The sequence below is a fragment of the Spinacia oleracea genome, chromosome 5 (assembly GCF_020520425.1).
Source record: "Spinacia oleracea cultivar Varoflay chromosome 5, BTI_SOV_V1, whole genome shotgun sequence".
NCBI lineage: Eukaryota > Viridiplantae > Streptophyta > Magnoliopsida > Caryophyllales > Amaranthaceae > Spinacia > Spinacia oleracea.
Window position 1 is genome coordinate 83,651,910 of NC_079491.1, and position 11,873 is coordinate 83,663,782.

Here is an 11,873-nt window from a genome sequence, read left to right on the forward strand (position 1 = left end):
TAGAATTTTGGGGACATGCACTAAACACAGCTGCACTCACACTAAATAGAGCTCCGTCTAAAGCTGTCAAAAAGACTCCATATGAGTAATGGTTTGGAAAGCCTCCAAATGTGTATTTTCTTAAGATTTGGGGTTGTGAAGTATACGTCAAACAATTAATTTCAGACAAACTTCAACCAAAATCTGACAAATGTATCCTTGTGGGCTATTCAAAGGAAACAAAGGGGTATTACTTCTACAATACATCTGAGAACAAGGTGTTTGTTGCTCGAGATGGTATCTTTTTGGAAAAGGATTACATTTCCAAAATGACAAGTGGGAGAAAAGTAGACCTCGAAGAAATTCGAGTCGAACAACAAACTCTAGAGAATGCTCAAGATGACATTCAGGTTGAAACTTAGAGATCTTTAGAAGAATCTGGTGAGAATCAGGAACCATCTAGAAATGTAACCCCGCGTAGATCTCAGAGATATAGGTCTCAACCGGAAAGGTACTTAGGTATTTTGACGAACGAGAGCCATGAAGTTCTATTACTTGAAAGTGATGAACCTGCGACTTACAAACAAGCTAGGACGAGCCCTAGCTCCAAGCAATGGCAAAAAGCCATGCGATCTGAATTAGACTCCATGTCTGAAAACCAAGTTTGGGATTTGGTCGATTTGCCAGATGGCTACCAAGCCATAGGAAGCAAATGACACTAGTAGAAAAATCGTCATGTGCTTCTCTTCAAGTGCGGCTCATTTCGTAAATTGGCAGCACTTGATAACACTAAAAAAAACAAAAATAATTTATTTTTACAAGTGCCGGTCATTTTAAAAAATTGGCAGCACTTGAGTTCAAGTGTGGGATTTAAACTCAAGTGCTTGAGCAAATGAGCCACACAAAACAAATGCTCATTTTCTCGCGCTCTCATCTCTCTCTTCACCTCAAACAATTGTCATTCATTCTTCACCTCAAACCCTCAATCTCTTCCCTCTGCTTCTTCTCCGCCGGTAACCCGCCACCACCGTTGGTCTTGCCGACGGCACGGATGCTTCTGTCGTACTTGTTTTGTTGTCGCGCTACCCTGCTTGTTGTGCTATTATCTCTCTCGCCTGCTCCATCTTTCTATCATCACTACTCTGTATCGCCACCGCCACGGTGGCGGAGGATGGTGGCTGAGGGTTTTTCATCCTTGTTACCCTATCGATCGGTAATTTCCTATTTCCCTTCATCAATTAAGTTGAATTTGAATAAAATCAAAACTCCCAATTTACAAACCCTAACTTCCTATTTATTTTGTTTTTGGTTAATCTTTAATGTTTCTATCTTTTATTTTGTTGATCATGAGTAATTTATTTCATTATTTGATCTGCTTTGATTGAATTTTAATTTTTAAGTTAATTGGGAGTTTGTTCATTTTTGTAATATAAGATTTAATTATTAATTTCTCGGTTATATGAGCAATGAAAGAATCCTTTTCTACCTCAGCGGTACCTCCTTTAATTTAACAAGTGATTGTCGAACAACATCACCCAGTTTTGTAGCTCTTTTTCTCATCTTTTCTCCTTCCGCTGTAGCCATCAGTGTTTTGACTGCATTCTCTATAATGGAGTGGGTCCTTCACGAGTTAGAAGAAGAGGAGTGAGAGTATGCTTTTTGTTACCCCAGTGAGAAGCTTGCGTTAGCGTTTGGCTGTTGAAGACTAAAAATGAGTCTGTAATTAGAATTGTGAAGAATTTGCGAATGTGCGAGAACTGTCATTTGGCAATTAAGTTTATTTCTAGTGCTACTAATAGAGAAATATTTCTCTTGTGTTGATTATTGGTAACACAGAATAGAAAAGAGGACAATTCTATACGGGGTATACTTCGTTGGTGACTTGAATGAATTATAAGTATTTTGTGGTACTTTATGGCATTATCTATTGTAAGTACAATCAAACCAACAAATATCAGATTTAGTAGAATGATATTTAAGGGCGTGATCAATTTTGATGAAAAGTCCTGATTTACTAGAATGATATTTAAAGGAGTGATCAGTTTTGAGGTTCAATGATAGAGGTGGTGGTTGATACGAGGGAGTGATGGTTGTTGATGTAGGCCTATTTGAGTAACTTGGGTTTAATCGGGTGGGGTCTACATAAGCTGCTAGTAACACGGTCAGATGGATATGCCTAGTTTCAGTTGGTATATTTGGTTGTTTGAATCTGTCTTTTGTCTTGCAGATGGATAAAATCCCTACCACAGGAAGTGTTTCAACATCTGCTGAAGAAAAACAAATTTTAGCCAAGACTTCACTTACTTATAATTGTAAAATGTAAGTGAATGACAGTTTATTGTTTGTTTTTGTTCTCCTTTTGGCTGTTGCCTTACAATGTCTGCTGATTAGTATTGCATATAAAGCCATTCTGCCTCGTGGTTTGTTATTACACTATACGCATTAAGGCCTCATGCACACAATTGCATTTTATTTGGCATTTCTTCATACAATTTGCAAAGAGGCCTTAGGTCAAAATCTACTGTGAATTGAAACATCCAAATAAGCTTCTTTTCTTTTTTCAATCTACTGGAATTTCCATCTGCACTGCTTAGTTTGTGGCTCTTAAGTAACCGTGTTATGATTCTAATTACTATTATTAATTTGGAATTGAGCACTATAGGGGTAATGGAAATTCCATGTTCCAGTGACAAATAAATGTGATTTTATGCCTGAATGGACCTTTGCTCTTTCAATTTGATTGTTGGTGTTTGCTTTGCGATTCAGCCAGGTTGCCGATTGTCACTGATTGTCGGCTTTGGCCTTAGTTGAAGTTATATTTGAGAATGAGTCTTTGAAACATTAAACAAAGCCTAATGAACATGTAAAGGGTTTAAAATACTTATTTAAGTTCATTAGTTGAAAGTTAGAAGCGAAATAAGCCATTTTAGCCTAACGATAACGAATAAACGAGTCTTAAATGTACATAACTTGACCAAAGTAAGTGATAATGGGTCTTTCAAACATAAAAATAAGTATGTTAAGTATGTAAAGCGTTTTAAATACTTATTTAAGTTCATTAGTTTAAAGTTGAGACCAAAATAAACCATTTTAGTCAAAATGTGGCCTATAATGATCAAACAAGCCTTAAATGTATTTAATTTGACAAAAGTAGGTGATAAAGAGTATTTGAACTTAAAAATAAGTATATTTGACATATAAAAGGTTTAAAATACTTATTTAAGTTCATTAGTGGAAAGTTAGGACCGAAATAAACCATTTTAGTCAAAATGTGACCTATAATGATCAAACGAGCCTTAAATGTGTATAACTTGACCCAAGTAGGTGAGAATGATCTTAGAAACAATAAAATAAATATAATAAACATGTATAGGATTTAAAATGATTATTTAGATTCATTAGTTTAAAATTGGGAGCGAAAAAGGCATTTTAGTCAAATACGACCTATAATAAACAAACTAGCCTTAAATGTGCATAACTTGTCCAAAGTAGGTGAGAATGAGGCTTAGAAACATTAAAATAAGTCTAGTAAAAATGTAAAGGGTTTTTAATACTTATTTAGGTTCATTAGTTCAAAGTTGGGACTAAAATAAGCCATTAGTTAAAATATGGCCTATAATGATCAAATGAGCCTTAAATGTGTATAACTTGACCAAAGTAGGTGAGAATGAGTATTTGAAAGTTAAAAATAATTATATTTGACATGTAAAAGGTTTAAAATACTTATTTAAGTTCATTAGTTAAAAGTTAGGACCAAAATAAGTCCTTTTAGTTAAGATGTGACCTATAATGATCAAACGAGCCATAGATGTGTATAAATTGACGAAAGTAGGTGAGAATAAGTCTTTAAAACATTATACTAAGCATAATTAACATTTAAGTGGTTTTAAATACTTATTTAAGTCCATTAGTTGAAACTTAGGAGCGAAATAAGTCATTTTAGTCAAAATATGAACTATAATAAACAAACGAGCCTTAAATGTGCATAACAAGACCAAAGTAGGTGTGAATGAGTGTTTGAAATATAAAACTAAGTATATTAAATATCTAAAGGGTTTAAAATACTTATTTAGTTTCATTGGTTGGAAGTTGGAATCGAAATAAGCCATTTTAGTCAAAATGTGACCTACAATGATCAAACTAGCCTTAAATGTGTATAAGTTAACCAAAGTAGGCGAGAATAAGTCTTTGAAATATTAAACTAAGTCTAATGAACATGTAAATGGTTTCAAATACTTATTTAAGTTCATTAGTTGAAACCTAGGAGAGAAATAAGCCATTTTAGTCAAAATATGAGCTCTAATGTACAAATGAGCCTTAAATGTGCAAAACATGACCAAAGTAGGTGATAATGAGTGTTTGAAACATAAAACTAAGTATATTAAAAATATAAAGGGTTTAAAGTACTTTTTTAGGTTCATTGGTTGAAAGGTTGAATAGAGATAAGCCATTTTAGTCAAAACGTGAACTATAATGATCAAACCAGCCTTAAATGTGTATAAGTTGACCAAAGTAGGTGAGAATAAGTATTTGAAATATTATAACAAGTCTAATGAACATGTAAATGGTTTATAATACTTATTTAAGTTCATTAGTTGAAAGGTAGGAGCGAAACAAGCCATTTTAGTCAAAATTTAGACTATAATGAACAAATGAGCCTTAAATGTGCATAACATGACCAAAGTAGGTGAGAATGAGTGTTTTAAACATAAAACTAAGTATAATAAACATCTAAAAGGTTTTAAATACTTATTTAGGTTGATTGGTTGAAAGTTATGAGAGAAATAAGCCATTTTTTATTATTATTATTATAAGGTTCATTATTTCATTGTTGTGATCAAATTATGTCTTACATTAATGTACCATATAATATTTATAATATAACTAACATATTTTTTTTTCTCGGTGGTCAATCTTCTTTAGGTATTCAACAATCCGAGGGAGCAGCCTTTTACCATTGAGTAGATAACTGAAGTTCGAGAAAAGTTGGCAAACTTCATTACTATTTATTGTCTTTGATATTTTCTTGTAGTGAATCTTAGATTATGGATGCTAGTTTTTCATAGGATTGTAATGTAATCAATTTTTATATTTATAATTATATATTATTCAATTTAATTTATCTATATAATTGGATACTATTTTTATGTGATGTATGGAGGTTAACTAGTGGCCATGGTCTAATTGTATAATATATGCAGCAGGGATATCAGTTATATAACAAATTTCTGGATCAAGTGCGGCTCACTTATATATCAAGTGCGGCTCTTTTTTATGCTTGTGCTGCCCATTTTTATGTCAAGTGCGGGCTAATTTCCAAAATTGGCAGCACAAATTTTGTCAAGTGCGGGCTCATTTTCAAAATTGGCAGCACAAAATTTGTCAAGTGCGGGCTCATATTGCAAAATTAGCAGCACCAAATTTGTCAAGTGCGGGCTTATTTTGTAAATTGGCTGCACTTGAAGTATCAAGTGCGGGCACGCCATGTGCTGCACATGTAAAAGCCTGCACTTAACCCCTTAAAATGAGCCCGCACTTGAGCTTTTTTCCTCTAGTGTGGGTTTTCAAACTGAAAAAGGACAAGGATGGGAAACTAGAAGTTTTCAAAGCTAGATTGGTTGCAAAAGGTTACACGCAAGTCCACGGTGTGGATACGATGAAACCTTTTCACCAGTTGCAATGCTAAAGTCTATTCGGATAATATTATCAATCACTGCAATTACGATTACGAAATATGGCAGAAGGATGTCAAAACCGCTTTCTTAAACGGTGTTTAACAGAAACTATGTTTATGACACAGCCTGATGGTTTTGAAGATCCAAAGAATGCTAAAAAGGTATGTAAGCTTAAGAAATCTATTTACGGATTAAAGCAAGCATCTAGGAGCTGGAATATACGTTTTGATAAAGTAGTCAGTGACTTTGGCTTCGTCAAGAACGCAAACGAATCTTGTGTATACAAGAAGGTCAGTGGGAGCAAAAATTCTTTTCTAGTATTATATGTCGACGACATATTACTTATCGGAAATGACATTCTTATGTTGAACTCTGTCAAGATTTGGCTTGGGAAATGTTTTTCGATGAAGGATCTAGGAGAAGCACCTGGGCATCAAGATTTACAGAGATAGATCTAAAAGGATGATTGGACTTAGTCAAAGCACTTATATCAATAAGGTTCTAGAAAGGTTCAATATGGCAGACTCCAAGCGAGGCTACCTACCCATGTCTCATGGAATGACTCTAAGCAAGACTAAGTGCCCAAAAATCTTGGATGAGCGTAGACGAATGAATGGGATTCCATATGCATCATTGATTGGTTCAATAGTGTATGCTATGATATGTACACGCCCGGATGTTTTGTGTGCACTCAGTGCTACGAGAAGATACCAGTCAGACCTAGGAGAGGCACATTGGACTGCTGCCAAGAATGTTCTGAAGTACCTGAAAAGGCACAAAGATGATTTCCTGGTCTATGGTGGGGATGATGAATTAATTGTTAAAGGCTATACGGACGCAAGTTTCCAAACCGACAAGGATGATTTCAGATCACAGTCTGGGTTTGTCTTCTTCCTCAACGGAGGTGCAGTAAGCTGGAAAAGTGCTAAGCAAAGCACCATTGCGGATTGTATAAGTGAAGCGGAGTACATTGTTGCACATGAAGCAGCAAAGGAAGCTATTTGGCTAAGGAAGTTCATAGGAGAACTTGGTGTAGTCCCCTCCATTAAAGGACCAATAGCTCTATATTGTGACAATAATTGAGCTATTGCAAAGGCAAAGGAGCCTAGAGACCACCAGAGAGTCAAGCATGTACTTCGTAGATTTCACCTTCTACGAGAGTTCGTTGAAAGAAAAGAAGTCGAGATAAGCAAGATTGGAACTGACGACAACATCTCAGATCCATTAACTAAACCTCTGCCACAAGCGAAGCAAAACTCGCACACTGCAGCTATGGGAATCAAGCTTGTTGGAGAATGGCTTTGATGTCCTTTTTTAATGTTTTAGAAGTTTTAGAGTTTAATACTTTGCAAAACGTTATTGGTTAACCATTCAAATAAATTAATAGAATTCATTTTCCATTTAATTTGTGGTTTATTAAATGATGAGTCACTTCAATTTGACGATATATTCAAGATAGACTGTCAGGACCAGTCCTGTGACTAAGAAATGTCTATCAAGTGAACTTGAATGTCAAAATTTGAAAATGGTCCCTGGTCGAAAGTTTTCTATAAAGTTGGACGCATAGAAAACACTAGACGACTAGAATGCAAGATGACTAGTAGTTCTGTTTCTTGAAGTATGTGGACATGGCAATGTCGCAATCATTTGCATAGATACTTACTTTAAGAAGACTAGTATCGGACAGACCCATGAAACTTTACTATAAGAGATGAAAATCTATCATAAGTAAATTTCATTAAAATTATTAGACACTAATCCTAAATACCTGAGTGATTTGAGATTACTTGTTTAAGAACTGGTTACTTTGACGTTGTCAACCGTCGCACCGTAAAAGGAGGCTATAACGGCAATGCTCGGGTAATCACCTATCAAACGATGTCTAATCTCAAGATCGCAAGATTGGGATTGTCCTCCCATAAATCGGGATGAGATGCTGAAAGTTGTACAAGGCCACTTGGAGAGCTAGAAGCTGTAAAATGCATGGCAGTGCTCAGATGAATCATAGGCTATGATTATCTGTTTTATTTGATCAGTTGAACTCTGAAACCGAGAAATACCTCTAGACATAATAAGGATGACAACTCTTATGTTATGTTCATTAGCAAGCATCAAGCGACAAAGAAATTAGGCAATGCACACTTGTCCCTAAGGACAATTGGAAGATCACTGAAGGAAATAATGCCCTTAGTCCAAGTATGCATTCAATGCTAATCCTAATAAATGCGGTTCAGTATTAATTAATTATGCAAGTTAATAATTCAGTGAGATCAAGTGAACTGTATGCCTAGCTAGAGGACGCTTCAGTTCAAGTGGAATTAATAATATTAATCCACATCTTACTCTTGACTGAATCCGTAGGGTCACACAAATAATACGTGAACGTATCAAGTATTTAAGTGAATTAAATACTCCATTTATAGATATTCGGAATCGACGGATCTCGGTTCCAGTGGGAGCTGAAATCGTCAAAACGCAAATTATGAATACTCCGGAAACGATGATATTGCCGAAAACAGAAATATGGATCGTATCGGAAAAATAAATATTATCCAAGTCGTAGATGTTGCCGGAAACGGAAACATGGTACGTATCGGAAAATATTATCGGAAATGGAAATATTGCCGGAATTGGAAATATTACCGGAAACGGAAATATTGCCGGAATCTGAAATATTATCGGAATCGGAAATAAATTCTGGAATCGGAAATATTAAATATTTGTTCAAAACGGAAATTAATTCCGGAATCAAAAATATTAAATATTGTTCGAATCGGAAATTAATTCCGGAATCGGAAAACGAATCGGAAGCGCGACGTATGAAATAAACATCGGACGAGCTTGATAGACGCAAGGGCCCAGCACGAAGCCAGGCCTGCGCCTAGCGAAGCCCGCGCAAAGCGAGCAGCAACAAAGCAAGCAACCCAGCCTCACCAAGGCGGGCCCAACCAAGCGCAAGGCAAGGCCAGGCCCAGCGAAGGCAAGGCAGCAGGCTGGCCGCGCCCTCGCATGGGCCGCGTGCTAGCGCTGCTAGGCTGCGCGCGCACATCGCCCTTCGTTGGATGCTTGTGCGTGTGTGTTGTTGTGTTCGTGCAAGCCTCGAATCCTTAGTCGCTTAGGATTTGTCCGGTTAGATTGGTTTCCTAAATCCACTAGAGTAAGTCGTTTAATTAAACACTAAAAACAAAGGATTAGTTTAAGTATAATTCTAATTGAATTAGTAAACTGAATCCTAGTGGATTTCTAAGTCCCGTAATTCCACGCTATAAATAGGTGATGAATAATCACAATTTATATAACATATTCTCAAGTATTCATATAGTTTTAAGATTAAACTAAACTTAATAATTTGCCAAATAATTAAGTACGAATAACATTAAAACCTTAGACTAAATTCTAGTTAATTAAATCTAAGGCGGGTCCGAACGTGTTGTGGACTATCTACGGAGGGACTACACATGGAGTCCTAAACTTGTTCTTGTTCGGTTTGGGAGAAGCTTGGGTAGGCACGCGTCACACGTATGTATCCTAGATTATACTAATTGACTTTGTGGCTATTAATTTGGATTCCTGGCTTTATGGTTTTCTTCCGCATGAAATATATGTTTTATATTTGTAATAACCTAACAGTAAATACCCAGCCGAAGCACGATCTCAGCATAAGAAACTCACCCTTGTCAAAAATCCTACTGAGATCGGCAGCAGCGAGGATGATCTCCCGAGTGATATAATGCATATCCGGAAGCAAGAATTCAGCCTCCTTAGTTTTCTGTCTCGGAACCACTTCAAAAGGTCGGTATGATCCAAATTATTAGGGTTGATGGAGCCGACCCTCGACATCTCCTGATCAACCTTAACAAACCACTTCGGCGCCCTGTAGAAGTTGTTGTGCTTCGGATCAACGGGACCACTGACCAAAAGCCATTGTCCCTTCCATTCATGAACGGAGGAGACATAAGGATACACCGTCAGAAAAGTGATCTCGTTCTCCCGAGCCCTCTAATTGACTATGGTCCACCAGCCATGTCCAACATTCGAGTTTCTCTGGATCTCATGCATCTCTTTGAAGACCCGCATAGAAGGTGGATATCCGAGGTAATCGCACACCCAGCGATACCCAATGATATGCCGCATCGATTTTGGTGTCAGCTGAGCCAAGGAAATGTTATACTCTATCAAAAACCTGGCGACGAAGGGATCCAAAGGAAACCGAAGATCGTAATCAAAATGATGAGTATAAACAGCAATGAAGCCAGGAGGAGGGCGAGTCACCCTCACATTCTCTTGGGTGGGGAACTCACACCAATAGCCCCGAGAATATTGAATACCGTATAACTCCTCGGCCAGCCGATGATAAGCTCCCTTCTGCACGTCCACTAACCATACGCCATCAACCGCTCGGTTTGTTGGACCAACAATCCCGGAAACATCATTGAATATGGGCGCAAGCCTCCCGTTTGGATCCGCCTCCTTGAAATGGCAAGGATAATAAGAACGAATGGGAAAATGACCAGTAATGCCGACCCCTTTTCTTGACTCAGCACGAGCCTCGTCCCCAGCTCTATCAGCAACATCAACACTCCCCGGAGTTCCGAGGTCCCGAGAAGCATCTCTCGGTCTATCCAATGGAGCCTCTCCCCCATCTCTTTCGCTTGAAGAGGAAGCAACAGTGAACTTCAACTTCCACTTTACCCCAGCCATAATCGTGTTAGGTTATGACAAATATAAAACATATATTTCATGCGGAAAAACCATAAAGCCAGGAATCCAAATTAATTTCCACATAGTCAATTAGCATAATCTGGGATACATACATGTGACGTTTGCCTTCCCTAGCTGCTCCCAAACCGAACAGGAACAAGTTTAGGAATCCAAGTGTAGTGCCTCCGTAGATAGTCCACAACACGTTCGAATCCGCCTTAGATTCAATTAACTAGAATTTAGCCTAAGGTTTTATGTTATTCGTACTTAATTATTTGGCAAATTATTAAGCTTAGTTTTAACCTTAAAACTATATGAATACTTGAGAATATGATGTATATAAATTGTGATTTTAATCACCTATTTATAGGGTAGGATTATCGGAACTAGAAACCTAATAGGATTCAATTTATCTAATTCAATTAGAATTAGACTTAAATTAAACCTTTTGTTTTTACAGTTTAGCTTAACAACTAACTCTAGTAGTTTTAGGAAAATAATCTAATCGGACAAATCCTAAACGCCTAAGGATTCGAAGCTTGCACGAACATTGACCACACACGAACAACCCATAAGGGGCAGTCCGCGCACGGCCCAGCAACGCTGGCGCGGCCCATGCGTGGGCGCGGCCAGCCTGCTGCCTCGCCTTGGCTGGGCCTGGCCTTGCCTTGTGCGCGGCTGGGCCTTGCCTTGGTGGGGCGGGCTATTACTGTTGCTTGCTTGCCTTGCGCGGGCTTCGCTAGGCGCGGGCCTAGCTTCGTGCTGGGCCTTGCGTCTAGCAAGCTCGTCCGATGTTTATTTCGTACGTCGCGCTTCCGATTTATTTTTCGATTCCGGAATTCATTTCCGATTCGAACAATATTTAATATTTCCGATTCCGGAATTAATTTCCGTTTCGAACAAATATTTAGTATTTCCGATTTTGGAATTTATTTCCGATTCCGATAATATTTCCGATTCCGGCAATATTTCCGTTTCCGGCGATATTTCTGATTTCGGCAATATTTCCATTTCCGATAATATTTCCGATACGTACCATGTTTCCTTTTCCGGCAACATGTGAGGGGGTCAAAAAAGTGCGAGGCTAATGCGTGACCTTGTCCCTCGTGGGTGTGACGTTTCTTTTTGTCAAATCAAGTGTAATTGGATTTCCTGTGAGTTTACACCCAATTGACTAGTAATATAGGAGTCGCCATTCAGTTTTTAATGACAATGAGAAAAACTGACAAAACCCGGTTATCGTAACATAAAGGGAGTGCAATTATGTTTGACCACGACGGCCGTAGGTTCCCTTGTGATTTCTGGTGTGGGGATCTCTCAACATACACCCGCAAGGTAGAGATTGAGGGTTCGGGGGACTGTAACTACCGAGAGGAGTACTCGCTCTTCGATAACTCCAGAGGCAGGATATCCTTACTAGCTCAGCATAAATAATTGAAGGGACATGCGTTAACTATTAAACTAATCTGAGTTGATTTTAGCAATATGCAACATATAATACTAGATCGATCGCGATTA

At 37.8% G+C, this 11,873-nt stretch overlaps 1 protein-coding gene across 1 annotated transcript; it reads left to right on the top strand.

Moving 5' to 3' along the window:
• The first annotated feature begins 868 nt into the window (after positions 1-868).
• LOC110797220 (uncharacterized) lies at positions 869-5,101 on the top strand. Its single transcript, XM_022002313.2, has 3 exons — positions 869-1,192; positions 2,207-2,298; positions 4,903-5,101. The coding sequence occupies exons 1-3, from the start codon at positions 872-874 to the stop codon at positions 4,946-4,948; spliced, it is 459 nt and encodes a 152-aa protein (XP_021858005.2). The 5' UTR covers positions 869-871; the 3' UTR covers positions 4,949-5,101.
• Positions 5,102-11,873: the final 6,772 nt, after the last annotated feature.

Bases quoted from the DNA above. Each gene is read 5' to 3' on its own strand.
- LOC110797220 (XM_022002313.2), top strand. From the start codon at position 872: ATGAGCCACACAAAACAAATGCTCATTTTCTCGCGCTCTCATCTCTCT. The intron at 1,193-2,206 runs GTAATTTCCTAT...TTTGTCTTGCAG, and splicing joins CCTTGTTACCCTATCGATCG to ATGGATAAAATCCCTACCAC. The intron at 2,299-4,902 runs GTAAGTGAATGA...AATCTTCTTTAG, and splicing joins CTTACTTATAATTGTAAAAT to GTATTCAACAATCCGAGGGA.